Genomic DNA, 22,413 nt, shown 5'->3' with positions numbered 1-22,413 from the left:
AATATACAATATCAGTTTCTTACTTTTGACAAAATTCTTGTTATGGCTCGTATCTAGATGTCCCCCTAAAGCCTCATGCAGTCATAGGTGGGGAGGTTTGAAGATAGTTAGATTAGGGTGGATGAATGTAGATTAAAGAGGTGATACTGGAATTAAGGGTGTACATGATAGAAGCCCCACCCTGAGTGTGGGTAGCACCAATCAATAGGTTTATAGCCTGGATGGAATGTAAGGGGAAAAGAAGGAAGGCAGGCTTGCTTTGCTGCTGCTTGCTACCCTGCTGCCTCTTGCCTGCTTTGCCATGAATGGTTTCTCCTCTGCAATGCCTCTCTGCCATGCATGCTACCCTGCCTTGGGGCCAGCTAATTATGGATTGAAATCTCTACAAACTGTAAGCCAAAATAAACTTTTCCTCCTTTAACTTGTGAGTGTTGGGTATTTTGTCTCAGTAATGAGAAAGCAACCAAGACAACTCTCATGTTAAAGTGTTATGTTAAAGTGTTAACAATGGAGGAAACAAGTCAAGCGTGATGGGACATGCCTATAATCATAACAATATAGGAGACTGAGGCAGGAGGATTACAAGTTGGAGCCCAACCTTGACTCACCATAGAGTTTGCTGGCAGGAGAGTGACACTTTGCAGAAAGCAAAGGAGGAAGCATAAGAGGTAGCCAGAGAATGACACCTTAGCCAGAGAATGAATGTGGCATGTTTGCCAGAAGACTTCTGGAGGGAGAACACACAGGCCTTCACAGCATTTGGTGTACAGAAAAGAGAGCAGAGATCTAATGGGCCAGTGTAGAAAACAGCAGAAAGCCACGTGTTGAGCACACCATTGTGACATAACTGAGGGTATCTGAACCTAGGACAAAGGCAAGGCCTCCAGTTAGCCATCTCAGAGTGTGGATTCCAGTGTGGAGGTGGGCTCAGTGATCCATGAGGATCTCCATTCACTGGCACATAATGGAACAGTCACTGGGAGGAGAGCAGCCTGGAGACCAGGAGGAGTGTGAGGGAAAAAAGCACCTTCCAGTCACAGTGACACTTGCAGAGGGTGGAGGTGTGAGAAAGAACAGACCCGAATTCTGTCCAGAACCCTCAACCCCTACAGGTCAAAGCTTCTCCTCTTGTGATAATAGGGGCTGCAGGGAGCTCACTTGTTGAACTCAGGCTGCAATATAAAGAGGACTGTGTGGATGCTTTAATTTTACGTTTGCGGAACTCTGTGGGGATGTTCTGTTTTGGTTTCATTTTCCTATCTCTCTGTGCTCCTTCGCTGTTTCTTTCCTATTCTTGATCTTCCCTCTTTTGCTTTCCCTCTTTCACCCAACATATATATGGGCAGTAACTAGATATGTGCAAAGAACAAGAATTAACCAGATTAATTAATTTAATCTATGTAGTGCATTGCATGAGCAAGTCTGGGTAACCCTTACCAAAACTGAACATGCAGAGTATAAACATCAGCTAACTATCAACATATTACCAGGCTCCAACCTGCCCAGAGCTTCCCTCAAACACCAATCACACTTCTCACCTGTGTCCCTTCTCTTGCTCCCACAAATATTCTCTCAAACCTCTTCTGCACCAACCCTCTATTACAGATATAAAAATAATGCCAACAGAGTATGAGCTTCCCTCTTTCTTTCAATTATTATTTCTCTTTTCACCTTCTTTCTGATTTACCCCCTTCCCCTACCCACCAGTGTTTGTTTCCTTTTGCTTACTTTCTGTTGGGCTCTTTCTGTTGAGGCTGGTGGCTTCCCTGTCTCTGTCTAGTAGTCCCTTGAGTATTTTCTACAGTGGTGGCTTAGTGGTCACGTATTTCTTTAGGGTATCTCTGTCAGGGAAAGTCCTACAACTCTCTCAATCCTAAAGGCTAATTTTGCAGATTATAGAAGAAGTCTGGAGCCTGACATGGTGGCACACACCTGTAATCCCAGCACTCAAAAGCCTGAGGCAGGAGGATCATTGCAAGTTCAAGACCAGCTACAAAGTGAGCTCAAGTCCAGCCTGAACTGTATAGTGAGACCCTGTCTCAAAAGACAAAAACAAAAACAAAAAAAGAAGCCTGGGCTGACAACTGTTTTCATTTAGGCTTTCAAAAACTTGGTTCCTAAGCTTTCCTTGCCTTTAACCTTTGTGCTGAGAAATCTACTTAATTCTAATACATTTGCCTTTATAAGTAACTTGCTGATTTCTCTCTAACAGCTTTAGTATTCTCTCTTTTTGTTCAATTTCTAGAATACTGATTACAATGTGTTGTGGAGGGTGTCTTTTCTGGCTATGGCTATTTGGGGTTCTGTATGCATCTTGTACTTCAATAGTGAATTCTTCCCTTACATTTCAAGAGTTTCCTGCTATGATTTCAATGAATAACTTTTTATATCTTTGAATTGCCCCCTAATTTTTCCTTTATTTCTATAATTTTGATATTGCTCTCTGTGTCATCTAGCAGCTGTTAGATCTAGCTTGCATATCATTTACTCATTCTTAGGCTATCACTGGATTTATAATCTACTACATTCACCTTGTCTTCAATTTATCGTATTCTATCTTCATATTGGTCAAATCTGTTAGCCATGCTTTTTATTGAATGTTTCATATTTTCGATTTCTGCTTCCCTTGTTTTCATATACTTTAATTCTTTACCAACATGGACATTTATATCTTGTCTTGTTTAACTCAGTTTATTGTTTATTTCTTTTTTAAGCTCATCAAACATTTTATTAGTAAAATCTTTTATCTGTTTAAATAAAATTCTCTTTAAGCTCACTAAACACCTTATGAAAGTTCTTATGTTTCTTCTTTAAGCTCTTCAGACATTTTGACCATTTGGTTTTTTAATTCTTTCAGTAAATTCCTCTATTTTAGTGTTTGTGGGATTAGCTTTTGAGGAACTAAAGTCGGAGACAACTTGTTGCTGTGCTTTTTCATATGTCTACTGTTTTTGTGCTGCATGTTGAAGATCAGTTAGGTCAAGTCTGCTAGCCATGGTCAAATACCCTTTTACATTGTTGTTTGGAATGCAAACTAGTACAACCATTATGGAAAACATTTGGAGATTCCTCAAGAAACTCTGTCTCTACTGTATAAGCCTCTCTAGTTAGAAAACTGGCTATCCATATGCAGAAGATTGAATCTAGACCCACATATCTCACCCTGCACTACAATAAAATCAAAATAGATTAAAAACTTAGATATTAAAACAGAAGCGCTGAATCTGCTGGAAGATAAAATAAATAAAACTCCTGAAGACATAGGCATATGCAAGGATTTTCAGAACAGAACACCAATTGCACAAGAAATAATATCAAGAATCGACAAATGGGATTATAGCAAACTGAAAAGCTTCTGCAGAGAAAAGAAAATCAACAGAATGAACACGCAACATAAAAAATGGGGGGGGGGGATTTGTCAGTTATTCCTCCAACAGATGACTAATGCCTAGAAAATATAAAGAGCTCACAAAAATTAGACCTCTCAAAATTAAACACTTAAGCAAAAAGAGGTAAATTAAAATAAATAGACCCATGGGGCTGGGGATTTAGCTCAGCGGCAAAAGCGCCTGCCTGACAAGCGCAAGGTCGTGAGTTCGGTTCCTGGTACCAGATAAAAACCCAAAAAAATAAATAAATAAATAAATAGACTCTTCTCAGTAGGAGTAGTAAAAATAAGCACATGAACAAGTGCTCTGCATCTTTGATCATTAGAGAAATGCTAATTAAACAACACCACATTTCCATCTTATATCACAAAAAATGGCCACCATTAAGAAATCAAACAATAGCTGGCAAAAACGTTTGAATGAAGCTGAAAATAGACTTTCAGATCTTCAAGACAGGATTGCAAGTAATGATTGTAAAAGGAAAGATCTCTTAAAAATAACAAGGAACCAAGAAATAGCATTCAACAGCTGCAAGATGAGGCAAAGAAAAACAATGTAAAACTAATAGGTGTCAACGAAACAGCAGGAGTCAACATAAAAAGACCATTTACAGAAGTAATAGCAGAAAATTTCCCAGGCATGGAAAAAGAATCGGAAATACAGTTAAGTGAGGTATATAGGACTCCAGTTAGTCATAACCAAAATAAATCTACACTGAGATATATAATAGATTGCAGAAATTCAGCAAAAGAACAGAATATTAAAAGCTATCAAAGGAAACAGATCACCTATAAAGGAGAGCCCATCAGAATCATGGTAGATTTCTCAACACAAACCATCAAGTCAAGAAGAGCTTTGAGTGAAGTATGCAAAGGTCCTAGACAAAAACTACTTCCAACCCAGACCGATGTACCCTGCAAAAGTATCCTTCAAATTTAATGGAGAAATAAAATACTTCCATTACAAAGAACAACTTAAGAACTTCATGAACACCAAACCAACCCTACAAAGACTACTAAAAGATATTCTAGAAAGAGACAAAAATTACCACAATTTCAAGAACAATAATAGAAAGGAACCATCAAGCACAGCAAGCAATTAAACACAGAGAAGTAGGAAACCAAGAGCAGGTAAATAACACAGCAAAAATAAGCCAATACATACCAGTTATAACCATCAATGTAAACAGCTTCAATTCACCAATCAAAAGAAGCAGACTGGCAGAGAGGATCAAGAAACAAAGTCCAACAATATGCTGTATACAAGAAACACATTTAACTCAAAAGGAAATTCGCAGACTGAAAGTCAAAGGATGGAAAACAATTCTCCATGCCACAGGAACCCAGAAAAAGCAAGAGTAGCTATTCTGTTTGAAAACAATGTGAACTTCAAACTAAGAATGATCAAAAGAGATGAAGAAAGTCACTATATACTTGTTAGGGGAAAACTTCAAGAAGAAGAGATAACAATCATAAATATGTATGCACCAAATATGGGGCCACCCAACTACATAAGACAAATCTTGATAGACATGAAAACCAAATAACTAATAACACAATTGTGGGGGACCTTAATACCACACTGACACAAAGAGATAAATCAACTAGACAAAAAAATCAGCAAACAAAAAACAAAACTGAACCAAACTTGTGAACAAATGGACTTAGTAGATGTTTACAGAGTGTTCCACTCACAACATCAGAAAACGCATTCTTCTCAGCTGCACACAGGATGTTCTCTAAAACAGACCACATAGTAGCCCATAGAACATGTTTAACTAAATGCAAAGGAATTAAAATTATCCTATGCATATTATCTGACCATAGTGCAATGAAATTGGAAATAACAAAAGGAACAACAAAAACTGCATAAACACATGGAAATTAACTAACAGCTTCCTGAACAACCAATGGGTCACAGATAAAATTAAAGAAGACATTAAACAATATCTACAATCAAATGAATATGTAAATAAACTTACTGGAATCGGTGGGATGCAATGAAAGCAGGCCTCAGAGGGAAATGTATAGTGGTGACCTAACACATCAAGAAAACAGAACAAGAACAAATAGGTAGCCTAATGCTGTACCTCAAACTTTTAGAAAAAGAGCAAGTCAAGCACAAAGTCCAAAGAAGGAAGGAAATTATAAAGATCAGGGCAGAAATGAACACAATTGAGATGAAGAAAACAAAACAAAGGATTAATAAATCAAAGTTATTTACTCAAAGAATAAATAAAATTTATAAACACCTAGCCAACTTATCCAAAAAAGGAAAGAAAAAACTCAAATTCATGCAATAAGGAATGAGAAGAGGGAAATCACTACAGATCCTATTGAAATTCAGAAGCTCATCAACACCTACTTTGAAAATCTTTACTCCCATAGCATGGAAAACAAAGAAGAAATGGACAGATTCCTAGATAAGGATGAATTAAAAAGCTGAATCAAGAAGAAATAAAAATTTGAATAACCCAATATCAACAAAATAGAAAATGTGATTTAAAACCTACCAACGAAGAAAACCCCAGGTTCTGATGAATTCACAGTTGAATTCTACAAGAAATTCAAATATTTAATGCCAATACTGCTCAAACTCTTAAATGAAATTGAAAAGGAAGCTATTTTCCCTAACTCATTTCTGGAGGCAGGTACTGTGTTGATACCAAAACCAGGGAAAGATCCAATCAAAAAAGAAAACTACAGCCCAATCTCCCTAAAGAACACAGATACAAAAATACTCAACAAAATACTATTGAAGAGAATGCAACAAATCATCAAGAAGATTACATACCATGACCAAGTGGTATTCATCCCAGGGAGGCAGGGATGGTTCAATATACACAAATCAATAAATGTAATATACCATATCTACAGAGCCAAAGACAAAAACCACATGATCATCTCGATTGACGCAGAAAAACCTTTTGACAAAGTCCAACATTCATTTATGATGAAAATCCTACAGAAAATCAGAATAGATGGTCTTTACCTCAATCTGATCAAAGCCATCTATGACAAATCAAAAGTCAACATCATAAAATCAGGAACAAGACAAGGATGTCCACTGTCACCACTCCTATTCAACACAGTTCTGGAAACATTAGTCAGAACAATTAGACAAGAAAGAGAAATAAAGGGAACAAGGACAGGAAAGGAAGAAGTGAAATTATCATTCTTTGCAGATGACATGATACTCCACATGGAAGACCCCAAAAACTCAACAAAAGACTTGTAGATTAATAACCAAATTCAGTAGCATAGCTGGATACAAAATCAACGCTCAAAAACCAATAGCATTCCTGTACACAAACAACAAACACACTGAGAGAGAAACTGGGGAAACCACACCTTTCACAAGCATACAAAACAATGAAATACTTAGGAATCAATCTAACAAAGAAAGTAAAAGATCTATACAGTGAAAATTACAGTACTCTGGAAAAAAAAAAGAGAACAAAGAGGATATCAGAAAATGGAAAGATATTTCCTGCTCATGGATAGGAACAGCCAACACTGTAAAATGGCCATACTCCCAAAACTGCTACACAGATGCAATCCCAATGCAAAGACAATCAATGCAACTGACCCAATTCAATGCAATCCCAATTAAAAGACCATTAGTACCCCTCACAGATCTAGAGAAAACATTCCTAAAATTCACCTGGAACCAAAGAGACCCACAATAGCAAAAGCAATCCCAGGCAACAAAGGCAAGGCAGGAAGCATCACAATCCCTGACTTGAAACTATACTACAAAGCTAATGTGATAAAATCAGTATGGTACTGGCACAAAAACAGACCTGAGGATCAGTGGAACATATTAGAAGATATAGACACAACTCCAAACACACTTGGCCACCTTATCTTTGACAAAGGGACCAAATATGTTCACTGGAAGAAAGATAGCCTCGTTAGTAAATGCTGCTGGAAAAACTGGCTTTCCACATGCTGAAGACTAAAATGAGACCCATGTCTATCACCACGCACTAAGCTAAAGCCAAAATGGATCAAAGATCTAAATATTAAAACAGAAACGCTAAACCTACTGGAAGACAAAGGAGGAAAAATCTTGAACACATAAGGGCAGGCAGACAGTTCATGAACAAAAACCAAACTGCATGGGAAATACTTCAAAGACTCCAAAACTAGGATCTCATCTTACTGAAAAGTTTTTGCACATCAAAAGAAATCACCCAACAGGGTAAAAGGAAAACCCACAAACTGAGAAAAAACTTTAGCTAACTGTCCCTCAGACAATAGACTTCTACCTACAACATATGAAGAAGTTCAAAAAATCAGGCCCCCAAAATTCAAAGACCAAATCTAAAAATGAGCATCTGAGATGAATACATACTTCTCAGAGGAAGAAATACAAATGGCAAATAAATATATGAAAAATGTTCAACATCATTAGTCAGTCAAGAAATGCAAATTAAAACAACTCTGAGATTCCATCTCACACCAGAAGGAATGATTCTCATCAAGAAATCAACCATTTTCGAATGTTGGAGAGACTAGGGGGAGAGAGGAACCCTTCTCCACTAGATAAGTGCAACCAGTGTGGAAATCAGTGTGGAGATTCCTCACAAAACTAGGATTAGAGGTCCCACTTAACCCCCCTATTTCCCTTTTGGGTATTTTTCCAGAAGAACTAACAACATCATACCACAGCGATATATGTGTGCCCATGTTTATAGCAGCACAATTTGTCATAGCTAAATCTTGGCCACAACCCAAATGCCCATCAACTGAGGAATGGATAAAAATGATATGGCATTTTTATATAATGGAATATTACTCAGTTATAAAGAAATATAAACTTGAGGATTTTATAGGTAAATGGATACAATTAGAGATCATACTCATAAGTGAAATAAATCAGAGTCACACGTGTAAATACTGTACTGTCTCCCTAGTGTAAGAACCTGAAAGAGTAAATAAAATCTGAAAGGTACAATAGATATTGTGAAAGGGAAAAAAACTACTCCAAAGGCAAGAATGACTGGGATGAGAGAAAACAGAAAAGATAAAAAAGAAGGAAGGGAAAAATATGTTCATATATATGTGTGTATGTATATATATATACACACACACACACAAGATAGCTAAGATAATTGTACCACTAATTTCTATTGCTTTATTGAAAGGAACAGTTAATTGTTTGATCAATCTTACATGCCTATATTTATTTGAGTAACCAATTTGAAGATAACAATATGTAAAAGAACAACCATTGTTAATTTCCTATCACCTTGTCTGAAATTCTGTATTGTTTTTATGTTGCTTAGTTTATCTCTTTGTGTTTGTTAATTTGTTTTTGTTCTTTTCTCTTTAAAATAAAAAAAAAGAAATTAAATAATAATACATATTGGGAAGGCAGTGAGGAAAAAGGAACCCTTTCACATTCTTGTGGGAATATAAACTAGTACAATACATTATGGAAATCAGTTGGAGATTCCTCAAGAAACTAAGAATAAAAATTTCACTGGACCCAGCTATACCTCTTCTAGGTATCTTCTGAAAAGAGCTAAAAATATCGTATTACAGTAATATGCACATACCCATGTTTATATCAGTACAATTCATAATAGCTAAATCTTGGAAATGACATACATGCCCATCAAAAGATGAATGGATAAAAAAATATGGTACATATACACATACAGAAAAATAAACTTGAGTCATTTGTAGGAAAACGGATGCACCTTGAGACCATAATGCTAAGTGAAATAAATCAAATACACATTGCACAGTTTCTCTTATGTAATAAATAGTATGAAGAGTAAAATTAATTACAATAGGAAATGGTATTAGAGGGGAAAAGGATCTAGAGATGGAGAGGAGAGGATAGGTAAGTAAAATGAATATGCCATGTGTACATGTACCTGTTCCCTACAGTGAATGTACTCAATCAATATGTATGGCAAATATGTACTAATAAAAAATAAATACATGTTAAATAAAAGAACTTAAAAGTAATATTCCTTTAAAAAAACTATAGTTATTGCAGAATTTTAACTCTTCATTTTGAATTACAAAATGCTACGTCAATTTAACAAATGCAAACAACACCCTGAACATTATCTTAATTACTTAATTAACAAATTTCTGCTAAATTTTTAAAGTACAACAAATAGACAAAAACGAACACAAAGTGCAGACCACAGTATACTTTCTCAAAATACTACCGCACGCGTATCATTAGTTTAGGGGTTTTTTTAAATAATTTTTTTGTTTTGAGGTAGAATTTATATACAATAAAAAACATAAAACTTAAGTATACAATTTGGTGGATTCAGTAAGTGCCATACATTTGTATACTCAAACCTCTACCATGATACAGAACACAAGTATCACCTCCAAAAGTTCCCTCATCTCTTTGCAGCAAATCCCTCACCTCTTCCTAGCCCCTCACGGGCAATTATTGTTCTGATCTATTTTCTACTCTATCATTTTTGCTTTTTCCAGAACTTTATATAAATGGACTCATACAATATGTGCTCTTTCCTATAATGCTTCTTTCACTCAATACATTGGTTTTTTTTTTTTTTCCAGATCCATCCATACCTTTTTCTTAAAAATACAAAAGTTAATTTACTTACCATAAAAATGACTATTAGGATGAGACAGATGCCCACTATAATGAGGAAGGGAATTAGATAGTATTCTAGAGGAAGACTAAATTCTGGAACTAAGATAATGTGGCCCCTAGAAGAGAACAAAAATTAATCATTGAGAAACAATTATTGAGTTGTCAAATTATGATATTAAAAACAAATAAATTTTCTAAAGATATGCAAACATTAGGATTAAATCCACTATACACATCTAAGTTTCCGATATGTGCCTTCCAATAATTTAAGGAATGTTCTTTATATCAAATCTATTTATTTTAAAATAACTTGCCAATATAATAAAAAGATGTTCTTCAACTTGGTCAAGAAAACCAAGTATTACCATGTCTATCATAGAGGGAAGTTATTTGATGAATCATGTAACCTAGGAAAAATTATATTCTATATGCAACATTAGCATAAAGAATGATGGTAGTACCTTCATAGCATGTCAAGACCCCCACCTCAACCAAATTACCATTTATCTCTTCCTTCTACAGAAAAACTCTAGAGCCATTACTGATTTTAAACAACTCCTTTTTCCCTATGTGCTTTACATGCACCTGCTGTACCAATAAATAAGAGTCTCTGTATCCTACATTCACCTGTGAGATATGGAATTAAAAACTGGTCAAGGGGGCTGGGGATTTAGCTCAGCGGCAAAGCGCCTGCCTGGCAAGCGCAAGATCGTGAGTTCGGTTCCCGGTACCGGAAAAAAACAAAACAAAAAAAAAAGCTAAAAACTGGTCAAGGAATTCAGAAGAGTTGTTTCTTCGCTATTTTCCATGTTCTCCACTGCTTCCATGAAATAAACTACAGAAATTTGTATGTTGTGGAAGTGAAAGGAATACCTTTCCATTTTTTACTAATCATCCATTAAGAATTGTGACGTTACTATTACAAAAACTGATGGGGACCTAAAAAATAAAAATTGCTAAATAAGTGAACTATTTGTGCTACATGGACATCAAACATATGGCATCAAATTTTACTTTCAAAATCTCTTTAACCTAGAGGAGGGTCTGTAAAATGTTCAGTAATATGACTGATCTTCCTATTATGTCTATTGTTCTACAAGACTAGTAAGATGCCAGCAATGTTATTCTGAGTTCCACTGCTGGTGATTTTTTTTTAAGGTGGTAAAGCCAGACAGTTCATAATACAAAAGTTCAACGTAAAATAATAACTTTGAGGGTAAAGCAAAATAAAAACAGGTTGACTCCTCCCATAATAGAGGTACTTAGAATTCTATAGTACTTAAGAAAAATAACATAAAAGCAAATTATTTCTATTCCCAAGCTGTTAATCTTACGTCCAGGAGCTCTATTAATCTTTATAAACACACACACACACACACACACACACACACACACACACACACACACACACAAAGATAACAGCAGCAACTTCTCTCCAGGAATTTAAATACCCTCCCCAACTGATAAAACTGCTTAAATGCAAGTGGTCCTTCATAGCAAAATGTTGGATAATAAAGAATTTCACATGCAATTTGTACAGCTTTGTTTAAAATACTGAATGACTGATACATCAAAAGGGAAAGCAGCAGCAGGCCTGCGCTTACCTACTGGGTATCATCTCTTCCAGCAAAAGGCCAGCTCTGTAAATATGTCCCAGTTCTTAGCACAAACTCTCTGAAACTGCCCTGAGCCAATAGTACCACTTCTAAAGTATAAAGGCCATTCTATGAGATGTTAATTCTCTGTAAATTCCCTACTTCACTGTGCTATAAATTAACATTGCTTAGATACAGTAGCCAGATTACTGCATAACCTAAATTTAATTCATTGTAAATTCTTAAGATCTCATTAGTAGAAAAGTTTATACTTCTTATATTACAGTTTTTTTCTTCTCTTTTTATGTTTAGGTTTTATGTTTATGTTTAAGATACATTCAGTGTATACAAGTTAAACAAGCACTATCCCATGAGAGAAGATCAGGGTTACTCAGAAATAAACAGAACTGCTAGGTGAGAAGAAATAAGCTAAAAGAACAAATCAGAAAATCTCCATGAATTAGAAATTAACACTTTAATAGAAACCTCCTGTGTGTTTATAATTACAAAAGTGGAATCAATTCCAGAATTTTCCAGAAGCACTATTAGAATTCATTGGCCTGGATTATGATCAAATATTCTACATGTCCTATTAATGCTTGTCTGCTGTAGTTTATTGTCAAGATATATTATTGGAACACTAAATGGCTTGCAACTGATGAAAGATTTTAAGCATCTTGAATTAAAAGCTCAGTGTACATTTAAAATACTATTTTTTTCTTAACCAAATTGCTATTGGTCGATATAGTGAGAGTGCTGATATAGGGTGGGGATCTACAGAAGAAAATCAATCCTTTTGGCTTCACTTTTATTTCCTCTGTCTGGCCAGGTGGCCCACAGCTGAGCATGTACATTTATTCATCCCCGTCTAGTGCCGATGAATTTGTACTTCAAACACAAGTACTTAAACAACTTTAGTATCTTAGTACACTGCCTCCATGCCCACCTCTAAATACAGTATACTCCATAAACTCTGCAGTTAAGATTTTATCACTGAAGTAGAGTCTTAAGGAACCCAGGAAATAATGTCTTAATGTCCCTTGCGTGAGTTCCCAGGCTAATTTCAAATCAATATCTAGGCGTAAGCTTTATGAGAATAACCCTCCTAATTTCTCAATTCCTCTGTTCATACATGAAGTCTGGCCTTACTGTCTGCTCTGACAACCAAGTCCTACCCATTAAACTCCTACACTTCAGTGAAGTTACAGTCACACACCACAGCCTTCTGTCCTTGCCTTGGTCACTTTCTGGTCAGTGAGACACAACACCTGACACTTGCAACTTTAAGGAGGAGAGGTTTATTTGGGCGTGTGTTTTTAGCCTGTTTTTGCCTGCTTCCAAGACAGATGACAAGATGGAGGCACATGGTGGAAGACAGCTGAGCTGCTCAAGGCCAGGAAAACAGGAGGTAGAATAAAGGGAGGAGCTGGTGATACTGTATCCCTCCTAGGTCACACCCACAGTGAGCCACAGTGATCCACCTCTTGCGACTAAGTCCCACCTCCTAACAGCACATCTAGCTATAAACTCATTAGGGGACTAAACTATCCAGAGTATAGTGTCCCCAGGACCCAACCATTTTCCAAACACATGAGGCTTCTGGGGCCATTTTAGACCTAAACCATAACAGTACTATAGGACAACTTTTGAAGCAAGCATCAGTGATCAGCCCACCTGTTGGGGATACCAGCACTAATTGAGCTGACTACTTCTTCAACTTTCCCCCCCCAGACAAAGCTCATAGCTGTCTCACGAACACCCTGTACTCCACACTAGACAGAGCTCAGCCCTGGTTCCCATTTGTGGCACACCCTGTATCCCTGCCAGTGGACTGCTGTGTCTTGTTGAAGGGTCCCAAGGTAGTACAAAAGCAGTGTAAGTTCACCACCATTTACTGACCATCTATTATGATAAACCACTGTGCCCTGTGTCGGGGACAAAATATGAAAAAATAAGAGTCCCTCACCAGGAGAAAGAACATAAAGACCTCTGAATGGTAGGAAACCTCAAGGTTCTTTGCTCTATCTCATTTTCTTTTTTTCTTAGTATATATTTGCAATACATAATAATTATATCCAGCTCGGGAATTGGTACATACACATATCTAAATAACTTTCACTTCCCCTTCTCAACCTCCCATTTCTCTCATCCATGATCCCCTTACGATCTCCATAACATCTACCTCCCTATCCACGAAGATAAAATGACCTCCTAAAGGCCATACCCCAGCAATGTCTCTGTGCACTTCACTACTCAGTAGGCTCAGAACACTCCTTCCCCTTGGCTATCACCAGGAAAAGTTGTATGTCAACCAGTTACTCACCTTTCTTAGTTAAAAGTTGCAAACTACAGAGTTCAAGCTTTTAAAAGACCAAAGCTGACAAAGGACACTACATAAATTACAAAAATGTTGCTTCTGAATAAAGAAATACTAATATAACCAATGAGTCTTCTGAGTTTTCATATATATAAATTAAAACCAGTTAATAAATGTAATGTAAGAGGTTATTCTACTTACAACAACAATAAATAATGAGTCATAAATTTAACAAGAAATATTTTTCTCACATAGATTTTGGACTAAAATAACTTAAAAAAAAAATTCCAATCACAAATACATCAAATGGAAGGACAAACCACTTTCTTAAATAAGGGGATCCGTCATCTTAAAAATGATAACTCTCCCTAAATTAATTTATAAATACAGTGCAACTCCTTTAAAAATATCACCAGGGTTTTCTGGGGCTAGCAAAGTTGACTATTCAGCTTCTTTAGAAGGACAAATTAAAACCTTCACACATTGCTGGTGGGAATATAAGATGGTGCCAGGTACTATGAAAAAAGATGTGGCAGTTTCTCAAAAAGTTAAACATAGTTACTACATAACCCAGCCATTCCACTGTAGGTATATGCTCAAGAAAAATATGCACACATAAAAACTTGTACATAAATGTTTACACTTGCCAAAATGCTGCAGAAAATAGCTATATGTCCATCAATTAATGAATGGGTAAGCAAATCCACTGTATCCATATAATGAAATATTATTCAGCAATAAAAATAATAAAATACCAGTACATGCTACAAAATGATCACCTTGAAAACATTATTGAAAAGCCAGCACCATAAGTAAAATGAAAATGTCAACATAAAAAATTTGTAGGATATCATAAATGTTTAACACAATAAATAAAATGACCAATAACCTAATAGAAAAAGCAGTCTAAAGACAGAGTTCATAGAAAACAAAATACAAATAGCTCTTAAGCATTAAAAAAGTGCCCATATTTGCTTGTAATTTGAGAAATACACATTAAAATGATAACAGCACAGTATTTTTCTCACCTATCTGATTAGTCAAAAATCCCAAAATCTGACAACATACTTTGTTGATGAGGCAGTGAGAAAACCGACATGCTCATACATTAAGGCACAACCCTTCTGAAGAGGAATTTGACAATATCCAGCAATGATGGATATACCTTTAACCTTGAAACCAGAAACACCACTTCTAGGAATCTATTCCAAAAGTATACTGGCCAACCATGAAAAGACTCATCCATAAGGTTATTCACTGTAGCACTTCTTAAAATAGAAAAAGAAGTGTAAACAATTCAAATAACCATCCACAGGGCACTGTTTGATTAATAGGCATATCCACAAAATGGAGTTCTATGCAGATACAAAAAGAATGAAGAGTATCTGTGACCTCATGGCATGACCTGATGGATACACTGTTAAGTCAAAGCAGGACAGAGAATAGTATTTAGATATATGGGTAGAAGATAAAAGAGGCACGTACTTGCCACAAGATTTTAATGGATTAAAGAAACATTTGTATTAGTTGTTATTACTTAGAAGGCAAGTATGGGAACAAGATAGACAAGGTAGGTGATACTTAGAATCTACACTTCTTTGAATATAATTTGTTTGCTGATTTTGAATTCAGTTATCACAATTGAGCTGGATATAGTAGTATACACATATAATCCCAGCATTCTAGAAGGCTGAGGCAGACTGATTACAAGTTTGGGTCCCACCTGGGCAATTTAATGAGACCCTGTCTCAACATAAAAAATCAAAAGGGCTGTGGAGTGATTCACTGTGAAGGTCCGAGAGTCAATCCCCAATACCACGCCCCCGCCTCCCGAAAAAAAAAAAAAATCACAAGTGCAGGAGGGGTCTTGCTCTCTGTATTCTAAAAGCAAATGAATCAAATAAAGTTGTGGTGGGGGGTGGGGGTTTAGCTCAGCGGCACAGTGCCTGCCTGGCAAGCACGAAGTCGTGAGTTCGATTCCCAGTACCGGAAAAAAAAAAACCAAAAAACAAATAAACTTGTGTTTCCAATTGAAAGCATCAACACACAGAAATACATTCCATTATCTTTTGTTTTGTTTTGTTTTGGGGCTTTTTTTCTCCCCAGCATTAGGTATTAAACCCAGGGCCTTCACAATGAACAAATACATTTGTGGGTCTGTGTGTGTGTGTGTGTGTGTGTGTGTGTGTGTGTGTGTCTCCGTATGTGTATAGAATTTGCAATTCTTGAATTGACATAAAAAGTATTTATAAATTCACTGTAGTTACATGAATCTGCTTGATTATACTGCCTCAGATCCTATTTTGAATGTTACCAACTTTTGAAACTCTAAACATCTTCCAATTCTTCAATACATGTATCCAAAGTACAGGATATCATTTTTTGTGAACTCATATTAATATGGAAAGAGTTATATTAAGTAAACAAAACAATTTACAAAATATTATATATCATTCTATTTTATGCACATATTATAATTAATATGAGTAATCAAATATGGGAAAACTAAAAGCTTTTAATAGCTGCGTTGGAGAATGGAATCACTGGAACTGTCATTTCAGATATTTTCTATTTCTGAAGTTTTTAGGTATTTTACCTGTTTATGTGTATTACTTTTTAATGTGAAAAGATCTGATTTTACAGTTAAAATCAAAAAGATTCTTTATAAAATAAGATTTTTTTCTAATAAAGGAACAATACTGAGATAAAATTAAGTTTTAGTTTTCCCATCTACTAACCACACAAATACAGTTGACAAAATACCATCTTGTATAACTGGTTTTTAATACATCTAAAATTAGGTTCCCTAACTTAATAAAGATGGTCTGACCATGTAATATGTGAAAAGTATTTTAAGTTATCAATATTATATGAGAGGAATGATAAAAATAAGTATAAAATTCTTCCCTCTTTATGCATTTTTAAACTCAAATATTCATGGATCCCACCCCCACTAAATAATTAGAATTGGATTTCATAATGTCAGTTTCTTCTTTTGGTAAATATAGATAATAAGTGATAATAGTAAAATCTCTAGAGGGTTGTACCAATTAAATGGATAACAAAAACAAAAATCTCGCTCTCTTAAGTGCCAGGCACTTGCTAAATGTTTAACAAATATTAGTTGCTTCTGTTTTTATTTTGTTATTACTCCTATGTTCTGAAATCTGTTTCGGGGAAGAGGCCTGAAATGCTCACTGCACTGCCATGGATGGGGAAGTGATGACTTAAGTTAATTTTAGTCTCTGTTTTCTGTTTGTGATGAGCTGGGGTACGGAGCTGTAGTGGATTGATAACTGGTGGTCAACTTATAACCCCCAGCTGAACTGAATAAGTGTGGTGCTGGGTGTGGGAGGCCCACCTGAGGACTGTTGCCAGCAGCATAAGAGGCACACCTGGAGAAGAAGGCTGTGGGGAACTGAGAGAGGCTGTGGGGAACTGGCTTTCCTGATGAACTTGGCTGTTTTCTTCCTCTGAGGAGCTCGGGACCTCGCTGGCACTGAGAATGGCTTCAGTTCACTTTGGAGAGCTCTGGTCCTCACTTTGAGCATCGCTTCCTGGTTCCGGAGGGGAAGACGGTGCACTGCCAGCCTCCTGGAAAAGCTTGCTGAGTTGGCTTCCCTGATTAGAACTCGGCTATCCTGATCATCGGAGGAGCTCGGGACCTCACTGTTGCCGAGGATGGCTATGGTACCTTTTGGGGGAGCTCTGGTTCTTCTGAGCATCACTTCCTGGCTCCAGGGCAGATCCCTCAGCCTGCTAGCAAGGGTCCTTCCTCCTGCTGGCACAGACTTTGTAGATTCCACTACTGACCTTTGGGACTTCCCAGCAGATCTGTGAAACAGGCCTGCATGAGACGTTGTCATGGGCTCTAGGCCTCCAGTTGGATTCATGGGAGGCACTGTTATGAGCTCTGGGTATTCAGCTCAACTCATGTAGGACATTGTTGTGGGATCCAGGCCCTCAGCTGGATTCCTTGGTCTTAGTGTGTGGACAGATTTCCTGCACTCTTTTGTATGCTGTTCTTTGGGTGACTATTATAAATAATCATATGAAGTATGTGTCCTGTATTATGTTGTTCCCCTTGCAAAATAAGCCCCAAACCAACACAGGAGTGTCACAGAGAAGTTTTTAATCCAAATAAAATTTAACACTGTTTTGAGCAGTACTAGAGACAGAACCAAGGCCTCATGTATGCCCTCTACCAAAAACTGACTTTTTGTCTTTGTAAAAGTCACTCTCATTGTGTTTTGGATTCTACATTTATAAAATAACAAACCTTTTAAATAAAATATAAATAAATGTAATTTCATTGTTCTTAAACAATAAAATGGAAAGTTTTACCTTTTTAACAACATCAGTGCCAACATTAGTGACTCTCCCCAGCATAAATATATATTTTAATCATACACAGAAAAAACATAATACAGTAACTCAAAATCATAATGATTCAAAAAGAGATAATCAGCACAATAGCTCATTCTAAAATATAATATTGATTACAACTAGCATTATAAAATTCTACCTGAATATAATGAATTTAAAGTTACATGATGATTTTGGTATTTATTACTTACCCTTTTTCATATGTGAATTCATCTTTCAGGGAATTAGCTGAAGATTCACCAATAAAGACAGATGGAATGTCAATTTTCTTTAACACATCAACTATATAAAAGAATAATAAAATTACTTGTAAAAGCCCATTCTTAGTGTACAATCAACTTAACTTCATAATAGCAGCAAATGCAACTGGAAATAATTACAATCAGGATTCATTTTCTACTAGTTTATTTTTTAGATTACAGATTTATACTAATCATCAAAATAGCTTAGAAATATAACATACATGATTTTTCTTTTACTAACATTTACAACTTAAAAAGCTAACATTACCTCACTTAATTTCAATAGTTGTAAAAGACTGAGGCATAATTATCTTTAATGTTTGCATTTGATTTATTCCTCTATAGATATAACTGTTAGAAAAGGAAGATGAGGAAGACATTTTAGGTTTTCTTCCCACACATAATTCCTAAGTAAAAAAGAGAAAAAGCTTCTTTTACATACCCATTTCCAGCAGAAAGACAAGCCAAGACTGTAAGACCAGTTTATATCAGTTTAAAAAATAACACCAGCCTGCAGCTTTCCAGAGAAAGGCTGACAGGAACGTTGGAAGGCAAAGGACAACAAAGCTGTGTAAACGTCCACTTCTCCCCAGCGGGGGAGCAATGGTAAAGCTTTTTGTTTTGACTGGAATCTCAAAGCCAAAATCAAAAGCCACCAAAACAGAAATTTGTAAAAATTACCCCATTACTCATTTCTCAGGAACAGAATAAATTTTTTTTCTTTTCTTTCAAAGGTATGACTTCATAGTTCATTACTTAACCAACGGCTAGTCCACAACTATCTAATTAATTGTACTTTCTTCCCCTCACACAAATTCTTTTTTAAAGAAGTTTACTAGCACATATTACAACATCCACAGATGAACGAGCTGCATTTTGGCATATTTACACATGCATGTAACATACTTTAATCATTTCTAACACTCCACCTCCCCTCTGCCCTCCTCTTCGTTCCCTTCCTTCTTCTCTAACAGTCTCCCTTCTACTTTCATCACTCTGGTTTTGTTTTGTTTTTTTTTAATTCTGCATAAGAGAATACATTAAAAAGCTTCTGCTTTTTAAGAGACAGGCTACAAAATGGGAGAGACTCTGCCAGATTTCCTTCTGACAGAGGGCTAGTACCCAGAATACTGTACATAAAGAACTCAAAACAAACCAAAAACACCTCATCATATAATCCAATTAATACATGGGCAAATGAACTCAACAGATACTTCTCAACAGAAGAAATACAAATAACCAATAAGTATATGAAAAATATTGAACTTCTTTAGCCATCAGAGAAAGGGAAATCAAAGTGACATCAAAATTCCATCTCACCCCAAGAGAATGGCTATTAACAAAACTAAAAACAATCAATAATTGCTGGCAAGAACTTGGGGAAAAAGGAACACTTAATACATTGTTGCTATGAAAATCAGTATAGAGGTCCCACAAATAACTAAAAATAGGTCATTTGATCCAGCTATATATTTCTCAGTATATTCCTTTTTTTCTTTTTCTTTTTTTTTTTGGTTTTTTTTTCTGGTACCGGGAATCGAACTCATGACCTCGTGCTTGCCAGGCAGGTGCTGTGCCGCTGAGCTAAATCCCCAGCCCCTTCTCAGTATATTTCTGAAAGAATTAAAGTTAGCACACTACAAAAATACCCACATACCCATGTTTATTGCAGTATAATTCACAATAGCTAAGGTATAGGATCAGCCTCGGTGCCTATCAACAGATTACTAGATAAAAAATGTATAAATATACCGTTATGGTTGATACTGGGGAGTCTAGAGGTTTGGCTAAGTGACTCAGCAGGGAACCAGGGTGCTTACTTTGTATATACATCCTGAGCCTGTGGAAGAGGAGGGCATGGACATTATGTGAGAGCTACATGCCTGTGGGTGGGGGTAGCCTGTTTACAATGTAAGGGAGGAAAAGAGGCTGCTTGCCACCATTCCCCCCTTTTGCTCCTGTTGCTTTGCTGTGTTCTGCCGCCATGAATGTTTGCCCTCTGCCATGTGCCACTCTGCCTCAGAGCCAGACAGTATGGCCTGAAACCTCCACAAACTGTAAGCTAAATAAACCTTTCCTTCCTTAATTTTGGGCAATGGGTATTTTGTCTCAGTGAGAGAAAAGTAACCAAGACATATATCATGGAGTATTATTCAATAACAAAGAAGAACTTTGTTTTTCACTATTTAAAAATACATACTTGTTATGCATTTTAAAAGGAGGGAGATTACAAGAAAAGAAAAATAAAACTATAATACTTCCCACCTGAATATATTTATCTTATTTGAAGCAATCAACAGTTCTATAAGTTTTGACAAATACATACATCACATAAATACAACTAAGATACACACCATTACATCATTCCCCAAAACTTTTTTATTTCCTTTTATAGTCAACTCCTCCTCTTACCCTCATCAACCACTGATCTTTTTCCCTAAACCACAGATCTGTTTTGTTTTATTACTTAAAAAAAAAAGTTTTAAATCCTAGTGTCCTTGGTATAATACAGTAAGTTTTTTTACTTCCACTTTTTTTACACAAATCTAAACATTCATTCTCACGAACATAAGCCCTGCCCACCACACACAAAAGCCCAAGGAACAAAACTGGCTAGTGAAAGAATATTTAATCACTTTTTTATCAATGAGATCAATAAACATTTTATTTTTATATCAATGATATAATACAAAAACAAAAAAAACTTCCCACTCAAGGATACACCTCAGCTATCCTGAGGTGTCATGTCAATAAATACCATTTGTAGTAGCGCCAGAGGAACTGTTACAGAACCATCTATATTTTAGGGAGATATTTTTTATTTTGTTGAAAGATTTTTCATCATAATGCATGAGTTTTACTTTGACAATAACAACTTGAAATTACATACTCTTTGTAAGATGTTTCACTCTTTCATGAAGACATTCTGATAAACTCAAGCAGAAACTATTGGCTTGTAACTACTGGCTTATAATCTTTGAAAATAACATAACCTCTTTCAAATTACTATATCTAAAGAGCTGTAGAAAATGCCTCATGTTAGAGAAAGATTAAGATGAAAAGGGGGAAAACATTATATGCAAATATGAACCACCTTGGAAACTGCAACATTATTTATCTACTAAAAACAAAAAATGTTCCTTGTCCATTCATCTATTGATGGACACATAGGCTACCTCCAAGACTTAGCTATTATAAATTGTGTTGCTATAGATATAGGTATGCATGTATCTCTATAGTATGATGTCTTTAACTCCACACGATAAGAGTACTACTCTGCCATAAAGATAAACTTGAGTCATTTATAGAAAAAGGGACGCACCTTGAGACCATAAAGTTAAGTGAAATAAATCACACAAGCTTAAATACTGCATCATTTCTCTTATATGAAAGCCAATCATATAAATAAAAATCAAAATAAAAGACAGATAACAGGGAGTATGGAGGATTTTTCTCAAAGGGGGAGAGGATCAAGTGATGGAGGGAAGGAAAGCAGGGAAAGGGGCTGAAAAAAGGAAGGAATATGAGTTGTGTACGTGAAACAACTCCATACAAAAATGCAAACACTGTGTACTATAAACATGTACACAAAAAAGGAAGGGGATCAAGAGATGAATGGAGGGGAAAGGGAGGGAAGAGAAAGGGGGGAAAGAAGGAATTAAGGTGTACATGTACCAATTCCCCACAAAGACTGTCAATATTAGGTACTATAAACATGTACTAAAAACTGAGAAAGATGTTCTAATTCACAAAAAAAAAAATTTTTTTTTTTTTTTGGTTTTTTTTTTTTTTTTTCTGGTACCAGGAATCAAACTCACGATGTCACGCTTGCCACGGAAGGAACTGTGCTGCTGAGCTAAATTTCCAGCCCCCACAAGAAAATTTTAAAA

At 36.0% G+C, this 22,413-nt stretch overlaps 1 protein-coding gene across 2 annotated transcripts in view; it reads right to left on the bottom strand.

Moving 5' to 3' along the window:
- Window positions 1-22,413, bottom strand: part of Rnf13 (ring finger protein 13) — a 141,937-nt gene that overhangs the window by 36,263 nt on the left and 83,261 nt on the right. For both annotated transcript variants that reach the window (XM_013518631.1, XM_005393005.2), the window contains exons 6-7: window positions 18,473-18,563; window positions 9,994-10,099 (exon numbers count right to left, since the gene is read on the bottom strand). In XM_013518631.1, coding sequence (XP_013374085.1) covers window positions 9,994-10,099; window positions 18,473-18,563 — 197 coding nt within the window. The remainder of the gene's footprint in view (window positions 1-9,993; window positions 10,100-18,472; window positions 18,564-22,413) is intronic.

This window comes from Chinchilla lanigera, unplaced genomic scaffold, assembly GCF_000276665.1.
Source record: "Chinchilla lanigera isolate Chin_1 unplaced genomic scaffold, ChiLan1.0 scaffold00047, whole genome shotgun sequence".
NCBI classification, from domain to species: Eukaryota; Metazoa; Chordata; class Mammalia; order Rodentia; family Chinchillidae; genus Chinchilla; species Chinchilla lanigera.
This window is presented reverse-complemented; position numbering and strand designations above follow the sequence as displayed.